General features: G+C 39.3%; 1 protein-coding gene across 3 annotated transcripts in view; it reads right to left on the reverse strand.

The window, feature by feature from the left end:
• Nucleotides 1-3,616: 3,616 nt before the first annotated feature.
• Nucleotides 3,617-19,178, reverse strand: part of washc2a (WASH complex subunit 2A) — a 37,060-nt gene continuing 21,498 nt past the window's right edge. For 2 of the 3 annotated variants that reach the window (XM_031906386.1, XM_031906385.1), the window contains exons 24-30: nucleotides 18,643-18,744; nucleotides 15,201-15,314; nucleotides 14,094-14,156; nucleotides 13,267-13,470; nucleotides 8,073-8,669; nucleotides 5,996-6,176; nucleotides 3,617-4,540 (exon numbers count right to left, since the gene is read on the reverse strand). In XM_031906386.1, coding sequence (XP_031762246.1) covers nucleotides 4,407-4,540; nucleotides 5,996-6,176; nucleotides 8,073-8,669; nucleotides 13,267-13,470; nucleotides 14,094-14,156; nucleotides 15,201-15,314; nucleotides 18,643-18,744 — 1,395 coding nt within the window. In that variant the 3' untranslated portion in view covers nucleotides 3,617-4,406. The remainder of the gene's footprint in view (nucleotides 4,541-5,995; nucleotides 6,177-8,072; nucleotides 8,670-13,266; nucleotides 13,471-14,093; nucleotides 14,157-15,200; nucleotides 15,315-18,642; nucleotides 18,745-19,178) is intronic. The other variant, XM_031906387.1, reaches the window with a different exon arrangement.

Below are 19,178 nucleotides of genomic sequence, written 5' to 3' on the forward strand. Positions count from 1 at the left end.
ACTGCCCATATCAGGGAAAGGAGTATGAAGGGATAGGAAGTGAGACAAAAGGGAGCGGGGGATATAGTGGCAGCTGTACTGTGTGTGTTCTGTGTGTAAAAGAGCAAAAGAATACTGTTCATCAGTCCATAGGCAGATTTTCAATAAAGCTAGGGGAGACTAAGCCTCCACAAACCTGCTTGGCACCTTAAAAAAACAAAACAAAAAAAAACTCACTTTGTTTCTGCACTATCCTGCAAATCATCTGTACCTACAAGCCATTCTGCTGTGCTCCGACTGGATCTTTCTTCTTGTGGATTCTCCAATCAGAGCACAACTTTCTTGACAGACAGTAAAGGTCCCCATACACTATAAGATCGCCAAGCGAGCAGATCTTTACCCGATATCCCCACCTACGGGTGGGCGATATCGGGTAGCAAGTTGCTTTAAAAAAAAAATAATTCGATCGTTTGGCCCTGGGGCCAAACGATTGGATTACATTTGCGGTCATGGGGCAGTCGGTTCGGGGACCGCATCAACGAGCCGATGCGGCCCCCGATCCGACTGGTCGGCCAGGCCGCTCGTTTCTGCCCATACACGGGCCGATTAGCTGCCGAATCGGTCCAAGGGACCGATATCGGCAGCTTTTATCGGCCCGTGTATGGGGGCCTTTACATTGACAAATCAAGGCACAGATGCATACAGGGATCAGGAGATTTTGCAAACTGAAGGCAGTGAAGACTGAAAACATAGGCGGAGGGTGACTTTTTTTTGTTTGGGGAGGCTAAAGATGGTCCAAGCACTCCGAACTCCAAAAGTTAAAAGTACATCTTATTATTATTATATCTCATATTGATCCATTAAAATGCAAATGCCTAACGCGTTTCGTGCGCTTGTGCACTTGATCATAGGCTTACACACATACCCAGAGGAGAGTTTAAATAGCGTGTAACAACATTTAATGATGATTGACAGACAAATGACATCAATGCAAAACGCCAAAGAAAACAAACTAAACCCACCCACCATCAAGGTAAAAAAAAAACAATCTTAATGAAAAATAAAGACTATAATCACAGAGTGTAAAGAAAAATTCATGAAAATCTTTACACTATGTGATTATAGTCTTTATTTTATTACTGCATACTTTAAGAATATATTTTCCCATTTGTTCAGTTACAAAAACACAATGTTTTTCTCTCTGCTGCCACTTGCTATTCTTAGGGCCCTGGCATGCAGGATGTTTTGTCTCACAGGCTGTGAGAGCAGCTCATTACAGTGGGCTTATCAGTGGACTGGTAATTTGTTTCAATTGTGCAGGTACAGTCCAGGAAGTAGAATGTAGCTACTTTCAGTTTTTGCCCTGTTGAGTGCAAGAAATAAGAAAAAACATGTATTTTTTGATAACAGTATGTTCAGCACAATTTATTGGACTAATGTTGAAAAGGGGAATACTGCTTTTATAAAAGATGTTCTTTTCATAGTAAAATACACCATTTATTATAACGATAATAAAAATTAGTAAGTTGGGTGCAGAAACAACTGCATTTTAGTTAGTAAAGGTGGCCATACACGGGCAAATTTAAGCTGCCGATTCAGGTCCTTCAGAACTAATTGGCAGTTTATCTGCCCGAGTATGGGGACCCCCAACAGGCCTACATGACCAATATCTGGGTGAAAATGGACAATTTAGATTTTTCTGTCATATTAGGGACCGCATTGACTCATTGATGCAGTCCTCGCTGCTATGGCGCCTATACCCATTTCTGTAATCCTATTATTTTGCCCTAGGGCTAAACAATTAATTAGGTGGGCATATCAGGGGAAATACCCACTTATTTAGCGACCATGCCAAACTAGAGAATTTTAAAGGAAAAGTAACACTAAATTTTTTTAAGTAAAAAATCTATTCTACCCTGCTCCGATAATTGCCCTATCCTTCCCAGCGTTTATTTTTTTTAAATGCTTTATAAGAAAATACTTTGTAAAAACGTTGCATCCGGTCATTTCAAATACGGCAATACAGCAATATTCCCTCTGCACAATCCACTATGCGACGATCGACATTTCCTCCTAGCCTGACTCCTTCCTATACAGGAGGAAGGCTAGGATCGATCAATTGATCGTCGCATAGTGGATTCTGCATCTTCTGGATCGCCGTATTTGAAATGACCGGATGCAACGTTTTTACAAGGTATTTTCTAATAAAGCATTTAAAATAAATAAACACTGGGAAGGATAGGGCAATTATTGGTGCAGGGTAGAATAGATTTTTTTACTTAAAAAATTTTACTGTTACTTTTCCTTTAAGGCAGGGATCCCCAACCTTTTTTTACCTGTGAGCCACATTCAAATGTAAAAAGACTTGGGGAGCAACACAAGCATAAAACATGTTCCTGGGGTGCCAAATAAGGGCTGTTATTGGCTATTTGGTAGCACCTGTATGGACTGCCAGCCTATAGGAGACTCTGTTTGGCAGTACACCTGTCTTTTATGCCTCCAAAACTTGCCTCCAAGCCAAGAATTAAAAAAATGGGCACCTGCTTTAAGGCCACTGGGAGCAACATCCAAAGGGTTGGCGATCAACATGTTGCTCACGAGCCAATGGTTGGGGATCACTGCTTTAAGGTATATAGCCACCATTAGTTTGTTCCTGATGACAAACAGACCACTGGGAGATTGAAACAACTGTAATGCCGCCGGTTGTCCTTATTTCTCAGTGCAGCCAGACCCAAGGGAACAGAGAATACACAGGCAGAAAACGAGGGTATTTGCCTCTGGTTTGCCCCTGCTGTACAAAGAGACAATAGGAGACCGATCGGATTACAGCAGAAACAAAGCAAGGGGCTGACTGTCTGCCTGCGGCAGCAGGGAAGGACAGATTGATTAGTTCAACAAAAGTAAGAAAAAAATTAACATAACGTATACTAAAAAGTTGCCTGTTTTTAGGGATTCTATCAGAATACCTTAACATAATGGGTGGATTTTACAGCCCCTTTAAAAGTGCCCATTCTATGCCTGGGCCTTTCTTGCCGGCTTGGAGGGAAGTAAAAACGCACAAGCAGGATTGGTTGAAGGAGTCTCTTTGCTATGAGGAGGGTGAGTGGTACCCAGAGGCCTGCATGATATTTCTACTTTTCTTTCTTGAAAGTAGAATGATGCAGGAGGAGGAGAAGACAGAGAGACACAGGAAAGCTGATGTATATTTCAGTCAGATGAAGCAGTGCAGTGCAAGACAGTGTTATTCTTTTATTTTCTGGCAGGTAAACATGAAAAATCCTGAAATTATCATAAAACTTCTCCAAACCTCTGGTGAAGAACAAATCAATAAAAAGGTACATGAATCTGATCTGTTGGCATGGGGTTATGCTAACTGCCTGTGTGGAAATTGCAAGCGACAGCCACATTAACAGAATGTTATATGCCATTGTAGTGCACAAACATACAGAGGCATTTATGCTGCACCATAAGGAATGGGGAAGAAATTTGGCCAATCTTTTTTTCTGTTTTTCCCCCCCTTTGTTCTGGTTGGATGCTTCTGGGCTGAGGGCCAATATAATGATTATAAAATGAGATGAAAATAAAAGGCATTGTTTGAGAACATAATAATTGGGGAAGAAAAACATAACACACATGATTGTTTAAAAGATTTTTTTTTTAATAATTCAGATAACCTGTTAATTTTAGAGATAGAAATATATTTCTAGCATACATCAAACAGGGATATAATATATACTTCCAATGGGTTTAACTGCATTAGCAATTCACACATAATGTAATATCTTCTGTGATAGCACATCAAAGACTTGTAACTGAACGTTATTATATAAAATCCAGTTTATTAGTGCTAATAACCATTTGTTCACCTACCGCTAAAACTGAAATGTGTAAGAGCATTTAAAGCCAATTTATGTGGCTTGTTGCGATTTAGATGCAGTCTTAAGTAGCAAATGTAAGTCAAGTACTGGTTAATGTTCATATTAAACATTATCATATACATATGATCATTGGCTTACCCGTGCTGATTTATGCTAAAAGTTTAGAAGGACAGATAGAAATGACTCTCTTCCTTTTTGGCTATACACAAAGTTATGACAAAGCATGAACAATTAACCCACATTCACAGGCTGCTCACTGTGCTATGAAACCCTGGGTACAGTCATGTATGCCCAGATTTGACAGATTATGCCCAGACAAACTTGGCCATTCATGAGCTTTGGTCGCAACACATACACTACAAGAGAAGGTTTGGCACAGAAATGAGAGAGAAAAAGAGCTTTAAAAATGGAGAGCCCGCACGTGTCCACAGAATGCTCTTTTCGATCACTTTTTTGCTGAAGCAATAAGTTTAATGATTGGCTCACAGATCTTATAGAGCTCAGTGTAAACAGTCTCACTCTTCTCAGCTGTGATTTGTACTTGTTGGGTTATTTGCTGAAAACATTTAAAGGGTCATCAAATATGCTGGAAACGTTGCTCTCAGATTTCACCTCCGCAGAAGTTTCACTGGGTTTCGCTTTTTGCTTGGTATGTTTTACACTTCCTGATGCAAATATGTCATCTAAAAGAAAAGGAAAAAGCAAAAAGGGGTTTTGTGTTTAATAACATCTGTATTTATTTACTCTAGTAGTGATACACAAAAAGTGTCGGACTGGAACACCAGGGGCCCACTCTCAGAAATATTTTTCCTCCCTTCCTCATTCAACATCTTTATTCTCCTATTATTTTTAATTACATGCTACCATCTATCCTTCCATCTATTTTCCTTTCTTTGTTCCCCTTTTATTAATAGGGAATGACCATGAAGTAGGCCAAATGGTTAGAAGCAGGAGGGCCCACTTACACCTGGGCCCACCGGGAGTTTTCTTGGTATGCTGGGAGGCCAGTCCAACACTGTACACAAATACATAGTTATGCCTACTTAAAAGGATAATGATACTATCACTGGGGAGGGCCAAAATGTAAGGCACCCCCCCCCCCCAGTGACTGTAATAATTTACCTTATACCCCGCCGGGCCAGTGCACCTGTTAGCAGAAAACTGCACCAGCCTGGGGGACCTGCGAGCAAGCGATCCTTTTCCTTCTTCACGCCACTTACACATGTAGAGTAGAGTGAAAAGCCGAACTTTAACAAAAAAGCCAGGTTTTTTCACTCTACTGCACCTGCGTCAGCCCTGGGACTGGTCCGGGGTAGCAGGTAAGTTATCACAATCACTGGGTGGTGCCTAACATTTGGAACCGTCCAGTGATTGTTTCTTTCATTCTCTTTAGCCTTATTAGCTACACAATAGAGAGATGGAGTAACACAGAGTATGGGGCTGATTTATCAAAAATCGACTTGGTGGTTTCTTCCATTCGAGTCAAAAAACGCAGAAACAAAAAAGCTCAAGTATTTTCTAAAACCTCTAAAAATAAGAAAAAGCACTCACGTTTTGTCAGTGTATTTTTTGTGCTCATGTTTTTTCCCTTCAAACTTGAACTTTAAGAAATAAGGCCCTAATAGTATTAGTTAATAGATAATGTAAAACAAGGGCTTCTGTGTCTTTCTGCCCCAAGTTTAAAATCTAGGTATTACACAAGAAAAAATATTGGTTTGTAATCATTAACGTTAGCCCAGATAATAATTCACACTGCATGAAAGGAAAGTTGTGATTCATGAAAGACAATGCTTTTCATTAACAGTGCCCAGTTAGCTAACTAAAATATTATTTCTCCAGTTAAAGGGATAGCATACTGATGGGGTCTAGACATTTACTGCTTATACTTATGCCAATTCTCACAAACTTTATACCAATATAAAGTTCTGTCTCAAAACCATACGAATCAAGGCAACTTTTCAGGCCCTCCTGGATCCATGTGACTGCAAGTTGGGCTCTCAAACCTTAAGGAGCCAGTAACCTAATGCAGTAACGATTGTTCAAAAGCAGTGGAAAGTATCTCACAGTTTCATTAAAAGGGTTCTATTATAAATGGAACCTGCAGTAGTAATGTTATCCATTACATAAGGTGCACTTACCCATATCATCATCAAATATTGATTTGGGCTCAACCTTCTTCTTAGCTTTCTTCTCTTTACCTTTTTGAGTTAGATCAGCAAATATATCCACGTTCTCGTCAAAGAGATTGGATTCTGATGGTGGTTTCTTTTCTTTTGTTTTCTTTACTGGTTTTACTACTTCAGTTGCGAATATGTCATCCTGAAAAAAATAAAAATAAAACTATGACTTACTTTAAAACAAATTAAAAGTTAAAGTTGGTCAGTCATAATCTGCAAATCTCCCGTTTCTGAGGCCTACACAGCCAGAGCCAACACTGTGGTGCTCGTACATCTCACAGGCCTGAAATGCTCTGTCTACTATGAGAACAACAACTCCCTCACACTAGTATTTAGTTGCTAAGAAACTGTGGGAATGGTAGTACACTACTGCAAAAAAATTTTTTAAAAAATGCCCAAATTAGCTTTAATGCCCAAGAATTAATAGTCTTAAACAGAAAAAATATCCCCATTTTTGGTGAACTTATTGGGCTTAAGTTAAAAAAAAAACTTCCAAAATTAAATAATTTTTTAACAAATGATGATTCCTGAAACTAAAAGGAAACCACAATAGTTACATTGGAGGTAATGTAATAAATAATCATGTTACTGATCTAGTAACACATTGCAAACAACCAGCAGGAAGTATTTACTGGTCACCTGTATGAAAATAAACATCTGACTGGTTGCTATGGGTTACTAGATGTGGACTAACTTACGACTTTTTTATTACATTGCCCTGATTAAGTAATGCGACCCCCCCTCTCTTACATTTTTCATTGTAAAGTGAAGTATTCTGGGTAGGGATGCACCGAATCGAGGATTCTGCCTTTTTAGTCAGGATTCGGATTGCCTGAATCCATGCCTCTGGCTGAACCAAATTCCGAAAATTCACGTGACTTTTTGTCACCTAAACACGGAAATTAAACATTTTCCCCTTTTTCCCCAGATTTAACGCAACACCTAATTAGCATATGCCAATTAGGATTCGGTTCTGTATTCGGTCGAATACTTTAAGAAGGGTTTTGCCAAATCCAAAAATTCGGTGCATCCCTAATTCTGGGACTTAAAGTGGGTGATGCACAGATTCTGAGGAAAGGTGAGGGACTGAGGAAAGCTGAGGGATTTTTAGTCCCAGAATGGATCATTTCACAAAGGAAAAATGACACTTCTCTAACTGAATTACCTGATGGCTGGTTGGCCAAACAGCAGAGGGCACTGCAGTTTAAAAATCATTACAATAGAAGTATAAAAACTGCTAATATCTTAAAAACTAGGAAACAAATGAGTGCCCTTCAGAGCACTTTAAATGGTATGTTTCATAGCATCCCTCTACAAAAAAGCACAACTGTTTCAAACACAATTATATTTACTGTTGGCATATGCAGCAAAAACAAAAGAACTAAAGCATAAAAGTAACTGCAACATTTAACTCATCTAACAGCAAACATTTAACATCCATTTACTTTACTTGTTTGATCTCCAGACAGGACATGTAAATACATCAGCAGCTGGAAATGCACTTGATGCTTATCTGCATCATTCTGTACCAATCGATAATGGAGACTGCACATCAATCTATATTCTGCTTTAAATACAGATGATGCAGCAAACCCGAGTTTGTTTTCTATTCAAGTACGGACAATGGTTTGGCTCATCACCAGAGATGCACACCCAAGAGGATATCCTCTCAATAAGAGCCCATTTTCTCTATCACAATATATCTGTCATAGCTTTGCACATTTTTATATCATACAGGTAACATCCTATCTGTGCCTTGTATAAATTATTGGAAGCATACAGGGTTATGTAATAAAAGGCACTAAGTTTACCCAGGTGCAGTAACCCATAACCAATAACCCAGTGGGCAGAATTTACCGAGTCCCAGAGTCCCACTCTGTGCATAAGCATTGTGCCAGCACAAACAGGCACTGAACAGAACAGGACAGTACAGAGAAAATAAGAGGCGATATTTGATAGTATATACATGAGTGTGCATAAAGCTCTATGAGCTTACATAATATAGGTCTTATAGGTTCTTTTAAAAATGCAAAAATACCTCAAATATATTGCTGGCTTTTGATTTTGTTTCCTTAGGCTGGACAGTCTTTATATCCACTTTCTTCTGGGATTTTGAAACTCTGAAAAGGTCATCGCTGGGTTCATTATCCACTAATGAGGCCCCTTTGGGCATTTTTACAGACTTCTGTTTAACTGTCTGAAAAAGGTCGTCATCGCTGTTCTGCTCATCTATCACTGAAGCAGGAGATTTAGTTCCAGTCCCCAGCCCAGGTTTGTTTGCAGATGAGTTATCAGGAGGACCATCTTGCTTTTTTGAGGCATCAGCAGGGGGTAATGAACGTTTTGCAAAAAGATCAGACCCAAACAAGTCATTTATGTTGGGTGTTAGAGGTTTTGTTGTAACTTTTGTGTTCACTCTGGACTGTACGTCATTCTCTGACAGTGACTGCTTCATATTAGAAACAGTTGAATCGAATTGCTGGTGCGAGTTCAATTGTGCCAATTCAGGCGTGGTAGCAGCCGTATGCGAGGTGGGTGAAACTCCAGAGTCGTCAATTGTTTCACCAGAGTCTTGTGATGCAAGTTTTCTGCCCATTCTTGTAGGTGGTCGCCTTCTGGCATTCCTGGGTCGTGCCTATTATATAAGCATAGTCATAAATGATTTCCTTATAAGTTTCATTTAGTGTGCACTATTTCTAAAGGAGGATCTTTATATCTGAAGGGACCTTTTTTGTTAGCAGGGATTTTGGGAAGAGTTGACACATATGTATAAGACACTGAAGAGAGATACAAGATGGCAGGAGACAGAACAGATAGCAAATACACTACAATAGAAAATAGTTATGTCTTAAAGAAGAGAGTTAGCACAGGATAAAAAATTAAATTTCAGCAAAATTAAAAATCTGGTGTTACTGATCCTTTAAAGTTCAAATTGTGTATTTACTAATTTTTCTTTTGTGGCAGAATGGCAGAAGTGCCCTTTTGCAGCAAAAAACATTTCCCGAAGCCTTTCTGCTCGTTTCGTTGCCTGTTGTGAGAGGTGCAAAACTTGTTGCGGGTAGGATGCCCTTATACATCATTAGTTTAAGCTTCTGGCATTTTGTCCAGTCAAAAAGCCAGAACAGCTGAGGGGGCCCGTGCATGTTCTTTGATCTAGGACTTACTTTCCCTGGTAAGAGTCTAAGCTGCTGGAGCACCCATCCATCAAGGATATTTTAAGCTAGTTAATGCTCTCTCATTAATTAAAGAATTGCAAAATCAATATATTAACAGTATAAAATTAATATCATGAAAAGCAAAAGAAAAAACATGATCTAAACTGCAAAAGTACTTCTCTTTTAAATGGACATCTTAAAAGGAAATTTAATGTAGGTCTCTATAAAAATACATTGCATAAACAAGCTCATATGTAAAACCCTGCTTCATCTAAATAAGCCATTTTCATAAAAATATACTTTTTTAGTAGTATGTGCTATTGAAGATGCAGGAAAAGGTGATGTACCGTGCTAGCCAGTCAAAATGTTTACAGGGTAACCCTTTTGAAATAAAAAATAACACAAGTGGTATAAAGGTGATACTTTTATTGGCTAACTAAGATAATCATAGCAAGCTTTCAGAACATTTTAGTTCCCTTTTCAAGTTAATTACCAGCTTGAAAGCTAATCTAATCAGCTTGAAAAAGGAACTAAAATGTTCTGAAAGCTTGCTATGGTTATCTTAGTTAGCCAATAAAGGTATCACCTTTATACCACTTGTTATTTTTTATTTCAAAAGGGTTACCCTGTAGACATATGTGCTTTGGAGTAATCCTAAATAGAAAATTGCCATTTTAAGAATTAAAGGCCGCCTCCTGAGATGATAGGATTCATGGTGCACACAAACAAACCAAGGCACACATACATGCTAGGCCTTATCAGCCAATGGATGGACAGAGTTGTCTTTTTCTCCCACACTACTTCCGGTTACAGTTAGAGCTGCATTATTTTTGGTCATGTGATCTCTGAGGGAGCACCCAGCCCATAACTAAATGGTGGCTCAAGGGAAAGGATGTAAAAGGGCAATATTTACTGATTTATTTATATTCCAGTTTGGCAAGATTCTTTAATAGGCCACTTAACATAATATAAACTATCTGTTGGTTAAGTATTTATTCTGGGGGTATAGTTTTTGCTTAATGAAGCTAACACCTAAGATGAAAAATATTATTCCTGAAGGTCTGAATATCAGACTGTAAGAATACAGGTATGAGACCTGTTATCCAGAATGCTCAGGACCTGGGGTTTTAGCATTACAGAAGGGCTTTTCAGTTTGCAGGTGGTAAAAAAAAAAAAAAAACAGTATTCCAAGTAGACTGTTTTGGTCAAATCATTAACTACAGCTAGATTCTTAAGCCAACCCAAACGGAAAAATCTAATTCTGTACCAATGTGATCTGCATTCCTGATGTTGATCACATAGGAAGATTAGAGTGTTACCCTGCATTAAAGTTAGTGCACGCACCAGACTGCATTCTCTGTACAGGGAGGAAGAGGGTGCTGTTAATTAAAATATAAATAATGCAAATTTGCTCATAAACAACTCAGTAAAAAACAAATCCCAAGTATCCACTGGAGAGGGAAAAGATGCCATATACTTGGGTAAACCTGTTCATGTATATTACCTATTAAACTAGTCTGTAGACCCCTGGCATTCATATCTAGGATTCACTTTATTACATAAGGATTTGTAATAGATAAGATGATGTAAAGAGGAAGCTTTCAAGCTATTTTTAGAAAAGTCATCACGACTAAAGCTTTGGTAGTTTGGAGTAGATAGACATATTTACCTATTCGTCAGAATGTTTACTTTCCAAAAATAAGGTGTATATTGGGGTCTCCAAGTGTCATATACTACGATAAACCATTGCACGATGGGCCTCACACTGTTCAGCAGACCCCTGGCATTCATATTTAGGATGTTTTATCTAGGCACCTAATGATGCGTCTGAGATTACATGCTGCAAATTGGAAGCCATGAGGCCACATTCAGAACAGCTACGCATTGTGAAGTGGCAAGATTTATTTACCCATTTTGGATGCTAAAGACTATGTAGTTTTTAAAAATATATGACTTACTGGGGTAAACCTACATTTTTTTTTTTATAGCTTTTGATTTTGCAGTAGCTGAAATTGCAAAACCATAGCTTAAATGGGGGTATTTTCATTTTAAGGCCCCTATATGTCACATACTTAGGTAACCTATGTACACTGTGCATCGAACTGTTCAGTAGACCCCTGGTATTTATATTTAAAATGTCTTATCTTAGTACCTAATGATCTGTAAGAATTAAGACTCTGTAAACTAGAAGCTTTGTGGTGATTTTTTTAAAAAAAAATCAGAAATTATTAAAAATGATACATTTAGGAAAAAAATGTAGTTTGTTTGGAGCAGAAAGTCATATTTGCACATTTTGGATTTGTCAGAATTTGTTCTTTACAGATATGTATAGTTCTTTTAGGGTAAACCCAAGTGGAATTTCCTGGGCCCATAAAGTAGGCAGATTTCTGGAGCAGTGCTTTGGAAATGTGGTAGTGTACTGGGAGTTTAGAAATGAACATGGTATTGGCACATTCAGGACACATGGGACTTCACAATCCGTTGTATTTGCATACATTAAAAAAAAATTATGTATCAGTTATATGCCTGTTTGTTAAGGAAAATATTTTTCTTTTGCATTTTTAGATATTTAGAAGCCCATATCTTGTTATAGAAGTGGAATTACAGAAAAATTTTAACATATTTTGAAAGCTTAGGTTGTCCTGGAAAACAAAAACAATTTATTGTTTTTCTTAGTAAACTTAAAGCACCCCCCTGGAAAGCTCCCTAAAGACTGTCTGTAAAACTGTCTGGCAATACCATAAAAGACCAAATGCTAATTTACATATGCAATTTAGGGTTTACATTTGGTTCAGGATTCGGCCACAAATAAGGATTCACAACTATGTATCTAACATATTGGTCAGTTATTTGCCACCCAATCAGCCCCCACCACCCCGATAAATAGTGACTGTCTATTGCATCCTACAACTAACTCTGGCATAGGACAGAATCCACCAATTTCCAGACCTGGTTGGACCTGAACCTTTAGCACAACTTCTCTCCTTATGCACACCCTGTAATAAATCATCACAGCTTCTACCCCAGCACTTTTTAGAGACACCATGTCTCAGAACCCCATAAATCAGTGCTGTCCAACTTTTTTCCGGCCTCCGTGGTGGAGGGACGATAATGGAAGCTAGTTTTGACCACTCCCCCTTTTAAAACCACACCCACTTGAAATCACACCCATGTTATCGCATGACCATAGCCATATTAATGGTGGTAGTACAGCAAAAACCTGCCATACTCTGCCTTCCCTACCCTGCCTGTGTGTGCCGTACTCTGCCACCCCTACCCTGCCTGTGTGTGCCATACTCTGCCTTCGCTACCCTGCCTGTGTTTGCCATACTCTGCCTTCCCTACCCTGCCTGTGTTTTCCATACTCTGCCTTCCCTACCCTGCCTGTGTGCGCCACACTCTGCCTTCCCTACCCTGCCTGTGTGTGCCACACTCTGCCTTCCCTACCCTACATGTGTGTATGGCACACACAGGCAGCATAGGGCAGGCAGAGTATGGCACACACAGGCAGCCTACAGTGACACAATGCTGCCACTGCTCCTACAGTCTGCACAATAAATATATATTAAAAAACTTTTTAATTGCAGTACCACCTCAGTATATGTTCTTTTTATAGTGTGCAGGGTTTATTTTTGGGTTTCTACTGCTCCTACAGTCTGAGGTGTGAACAGGTGAACAATGTGGGTGATTACAGCCTGAGCCTGAGGTGTGAACAATGCAGGGGATGAACAATGTAGGCATTAAAAGGTGTGAACAACACAGGGAATTACATTTTTAAACAATACAGGGGGTTTACAGCCTGAATCTGAGGTGTTAACCATGCAGGGGGCCAGTACTGATACCATTTAAAGCTTACACAAAGGTAAGTTATCAAAGCAGCCAGACAGTTGGGGGGGCACACAGAGGAGGGGGCGCGGGCCGCCAGTTGGACAGCACTGCCATAAATGATAAGAACAAGTTCCCTGTAAGTGATCAGCATAACTTCGCTCCTTTAACAGCCAGATTCTCTCTCTTGAAGCCAGATCATGCAAATCTACAAACTTAGCATTTTTACCAAGTACAAGGATCTCATAATACCTTATTTGCACTGTGAAGAGTATCAATCTGTGCTGGGCTTTCAAAGCTGACTCCTTGTATGCCGGTACTAGCAGTGGGCGAGGTGCTGTTGTCCATCGTATCTGCAAGGGGTGGTGGTGAAATGCCCACAATGGCAGGCCTGACTCCTGCTAATTTGGGGACTGCCCCTGGTAACATTGCAGCTGGGTTAATCTGCAGATTTGCCTGCAATGAAAATACGACACCCACAACATCATAAGCATAATTTTACTACACACCAGACTTACTTAGAGCAGGATTTTTAAATTTTTTATGAAAAATTATGAGAAGTTGTAGAGGTCTTTCAGTGGGACGATGGAGTTGGATCAAAACTAATTTCATTTTAAACATAATATGGGTGCCACCCTCTGGTCACTATGAGAAAAGCTGCCTGCGGGAACACAGGTCAGGAAAGGTACTGTAAGTGAGAAAACTTAAAACTATTTTGGTTAAAATACTTTTGAATTAATCATTACTAGAAAGAGATCTACAATGTTCGTTTTAGGGAAAATTAAGTAAATGATACCCTACTAAAGCATTCACTTATAACTGGGCTACAGCAATAAAGGAAATCAGAATAGTGCCATATTGGTAAAAACAAGATGTATGGTGTACAGATTAAAAACACAGAATCCAAGTAGAGAGCAGAACAGCTAAATCTCAAGCAGCGGAGGAGGGAAAAAGGAAAAATAAGCATTAATGGCTTTCACTAAAATCAATTGCATTTACATATAGACAGGAGCTGCAGTAATCAGGCAGAAAGAAATAGGAGAGAAGATAAAAAGTAAAAGTGGGAACATTATATTTACTTGTAGCTTCCCAATCCGAGAGGAGGGACCCTTTGATTTTATTGAAACAGAATCTGCGGGACACTATACAAAATAAAAATATATTAGACCCAAGTAGCGAAGTAGCCTAGATTTATAATACCATGCTGTGTCATTGATTTGTTTTCTTTATTTAAAAAGATAAGAAATGAATGATTTCTTCTGCAGGAATATGAAAAGAAATGGTAGAGGGTAGGTTACTTTGTGAAAGGATTTAAAAGTTCTGCCTAACACTATCCCAGGTTATGGGAAATCTTTGGGTACATGAAGATGGCTGTCATTGTTAAAGGGAATCTATACCCCCAAACAATGTAGGTCTTTATAAAAAATATATTGCATAAACCAGCTCATATGTAAAACTCTGCTTCATATAAATAAACCATTTTCATAAAAATATACCTTTTTAGTAGTATGTGCTATTGGGTACTCCTAAATTGCCATTTTAAGTACTATGGGCCACTACCTGGGATCATAGGATTCACAGTGCACACAAACAACCCAAGGCACACATACATGCTAGGCCCCATCAGCCAATGAATGGCCAGAGTTCAGTCTTTTACTCCCACACTATTTCCTGTTACAGTTAGAGCTGCATCACTTCCTGTCAGGTGATCTCTGAGGGAGCACACAGCCCATTACTAAATGGTAGCTCTGGGGAAAGGATATAAAAGGGCAATATTTACTGATATATATATATTCCAGTTTAGTGAGATTCTTTAAAAGGTCACTTAATATAATATAAACTATCTGTTGGTTCAGTATTCATTCTGGGGGTATAGTTTTCCTTTAAGCATGGTTTCACATTTTGGCCAATCATAGCTTGTGTTGCACCCAAGCTCAACTGGCCCAAAAGGACAGATAGACGGTATTATAAACTGAGTGGATATGCCAAACTGATTGTGTAACTTAGCCCATGTGCAACCAAAATTAATAAACTGTCACATACCTTAAATTTTGGTTATCAACTCATCCTTCACTTTGTATATTAACACTTATTAAATTCACTTAATGCAAGGACACCATCAGTGGATTTAAAAAAGTTTCAGGTAACAATAACTGTGAATTAACAAAATATACAACTATACCAACCTCTGCATTTTCTCTCCTCAAAAGATTATCTTTTTTCACTTCACTTGCTTTGGGGGGTTCTTTAATGGCATCAGATTTTTCTTTTATGTTCACTGGTTTCTTCTCTGGCACTTTCTAAAAAGAATCAAACACGGCACCTATTAAGTGTTGCAAACGCCATAAGCTGTGGGAAATTGCAGGTTGGATGTGTCTGGACTGCTCAACACTCCACACATAGTTAATGCACTGTGGCTTATTTATATACTTGTTAGACTACTGCAACTCACTGCTCTGTGGGCTTCCCCGGTCTAAACTGACCCCACTCCAATCCATCATGAACAGTGCTGCCAGACTCATATATCACTCCTCCCGCTCCACAAGTGCCGCACATCTCTGCCAATCCTTGCACTGGCTACCGGTCATGTACAGGATTCCGTTCAAAGCACTCACTGGCACTGCACCACTCTATTTAACCTCCAAGTACCCCCCCACAGGCGTAACCTTCACTCTACACACTACCTCCTTCTCTCCTTCTCACTCATCACCTCCTCTTACTCTCGCATCCAGGACTTCTCACGTGCTGCACTCATCTCCCTTCCCCGTCCCATTAGGCACTGCCAGACTCTGCAAGCCTTTAAACGGTCTCTTCAAACTCACCTTTTCATTCAAGCCTATAACCTAAACCCCCCAAACATTCAATAACCAATGGTTTTCACCTCTCACTCAGCACTTACTGTCACTTTACACACCTTCATGAACTCCAACGCCATGCTAGTTACCCTGACCTTATGTCTCACCCCTCCCTTTTAGAATGTAAGCTCTTGCGAGCAGGGCCCTCCCCCTAGTGCCTCCGATCCTCATCCAATGTAACTGCAAGCCATTTTTGTCAATTGTTTATATGTACATGTTAACTGTTATGTCTTTTGTACCCTCTATTCTGTAAAGCTCTGCATGAATTGATAGCGCTATATAAATAATAATAATAATAAATAATAATAATAATACTTGTGTTTGCTCTGGCCCCTATGGTGAAGTAAGAGAGAATGAAGGTGTGCCAGGTTGGCTTTTAGTTTGGGAGAGTGTGGGTTAGGGTTGGGCTCCAAATGACTTTTTGTCAACCCACACATCATTAGCACCTATAGTTGTTTTTTATGTGTGCCTCATATTGGGCTAATTGCAGTGATTGCTATAAATAATAATCATAATCTACTCATATAGTGCTAGCAAGTCATTTAATGTTTACATTACTTTACATTAAACAAAGAGGGGTCTTACAATAAGGGTTACATAATAAAAATGGTACCAGAGAGTTCTGCTTAAAAGAGTTTACAATTTAAAGTAAAAAATACCAGACTGGATAAATACCGCCCACAGGGTCGGACTGGGCCACCAGGACACTGAGAAAAAACCTGGTTGGCCCCAGCGGCCCAGACCCGACCCTTGCCGGCGCTCCCCCAGCCGGCTTTTCCTCCCCCGACACGTTAAATGCTCAGGGAAGGACGTCGGGTGGGGGGGTTTAGGGAGGCTCAGCGGGATGGGGGGGGTTAGGGGGTGCGTCACCCAAAACATGCACTGGCAAACACACGCTGCAGTCAGTGTGGATCACCACATTATCTGTGACTGTATCAAGGAAGGTCTGCTGTAGGGGAAAAGATTATTTTAGTTACTCACTATGGATCCCATGAGGGCAGAAACTAATTTTCCCAACATCAACCCTTCTGTGATAGTATTTAAAGGGGATCTGTCACCCTAAACACTAAATCTAAATCCTTTTCTATAATGTTAGTAGAGCAAAATAACATTTATTTACACTATATAAACTTAATTCTTGGAATACTTGGAATTCACAAGGTGCCATTTTGTATACACTGTTATTAAGTTTTGTATAAAATCTTGTTTATTGTCAGAATGGGGGACCTAGTACCGGCTACACAATTATAAATCTTAAGGAAGGTAGGGGGAATGTGAGAAGTGTAGTGAAATGTAGGGAGAGCAGAATGGAAAGTGAAAGAATCTGACTGCCCCCTGCTGTGTCTCAAGTATAGAGGCGGGGCAGGCAATATATGATTGACAGCTGAGATATTTATATACCTTTATAACAGGTATGTATGTTTAAAATAAAAGAATTTGGGTTTCATGTTTAATTTGAAAAGGACTTTTATTATACAGCTTTTTATGTCTGGGTGGAAGGTCCCCTTTAAAAGGCATCTCAGAACACTGACCACATATAGTATATTGGTTTAAGAGATAAATTAAACCTATGCAAAGCTCTCACCCTTTCTTCTTCTGTGTTTTCTATTTGGTGCCCTGTCCAAAATACAAAAAGGAACGTGGAACCTTGTACATAAGGTTGAAGACACACAGGTGATTAGTCGGCACAACTTTTTACAAAAATTGGTGACTAATTAGCACGCCGCAAATTACGTGCAATTTGTTGGGGTGACTTGTATATTAATTTCTGGCAGCAAAATCGCAGAAATTAGTCGCTGTGACAGAGTCGCAGCATCGCCCTGTATGTCTTTGCCCTCAAAGTTTGTTTGGTGCTATTGTAAGAATGTATGCCATGTATCAACTTAGCCTAGGTTCCCCAGGGGTCCCCAATATTCTTACTTGGGAGCCACAGTCAAATGTAAAAAGACTTGGAAAGCAACACAAGCATCATAAAATTTCATGGAGGTGCTGAATAAGGACTACGTTTGCGTAGCCTCTATGCACACTATCAGCTTACATGAGGCTTTATTTGGTAGTAAATCCTGTTTTTATTTAATCAAACCTTGCCATCAAGTCAGGAATTCAAAAATAACTATCTGGTTTGGGGGCACTGAGAGCAACATCCAAGGGGTTGGTGAGCAACAGCTCATGAACCACTGGTTGGGGATCACTGCTTTACCCTTTCATTAAAACACAGTACTCACACTTTAAGGTTGAACTTTCTGCTTTACTGAAACAAGACTTGCTGCATTTGACTCCTGATAGGGCAGAAACTTCCTCCCATCAGACCCAGCCCACCTGTCTCCTTTTACAAGAGCTTTCCCTGCACTTTTCCTACCAGGCAGACCCAAAGCAGGTACAAATTTGAGAGCTCCAGTTAATTGTGTTGCAGCATGGCAACTCTCCCTTCTAGAATACATTTTAGATGTTCTAGTCTGCTTCAGTCTCCGACATTACTGCATATGTATCAACACATAGGGGCATATTATCATGACCATGATAATACCATACTGCTGAACTGTACAAAAAAGGCCCAATACTGGCAAAATGTAATGCAATTACTGTAGTCTCCACTGCTATTGTTTTAGCAACACCACTTAATAAAACAACCCCAATACAACATATACTGGAAGATGGAACACAGTAAGGGTGACATAAAATGAAATAATCAAATCATAAAATCTGCAGAAACAAGCTGATTGCAATGACAGATTTGGCATTTACATTAATTAAGAAAAATGACATCACATACCGGAGGCTTTTTTGGTTTAGCTGTACTAAAAAGATCATCGTCCTCATCGTCCCCAAACAAGCCCATTCCAGCTGATGATTTTGTATGGCTTGGTTTTTCAGACTGAAATAGGCAAAATAATTTCTTTTCTTAGTGTTCATGTTAAAACAATATATGATGTGATTTATAACCATCTTGTTTGTGGATAGGATCATACAATCGCTTAAAAATGATGCCAGGACTAATGAAGCCTATTCAAATCCTTACTCCCTGATGAAAATACCATGTATAGAGAAAAGATATGGGTTTCCTTTCTGCACTGGAATGAATTGATCAAGTTCGTAGGACTTTAAAATATAAAAAGTACAATATTTAGATAAAAGTTACAGTATTAGGATATAAAGATGACCCACATAAAGCTGGGTTGGGACACTGCTAACAAGGCAGGAACCTTACATTTACCTGAAATAGGTCCTAGGATGTGTAACGGAGTATGATATGATTAATGACAATTTGTTTTGTGCCACAGTCAAAATAAGTTTGAATGAACTACATAA

The sequence above is a fragment of the Xenopus tropicalis genome, chromosome 7 (assembly GCF_000004195.4).
Source record: "Xenopus tropicalis strain Nigerian chromosome 7, UCB_Xtro_10.0, whole genome shotgun sequence".
Taxonomy (NCBI): domain Eukaryota; kingdom Metazoa; phylum Chordata; class Amphibia; order Anura; family Pipidae; genus Xenopus; species Xenopus tropicalis.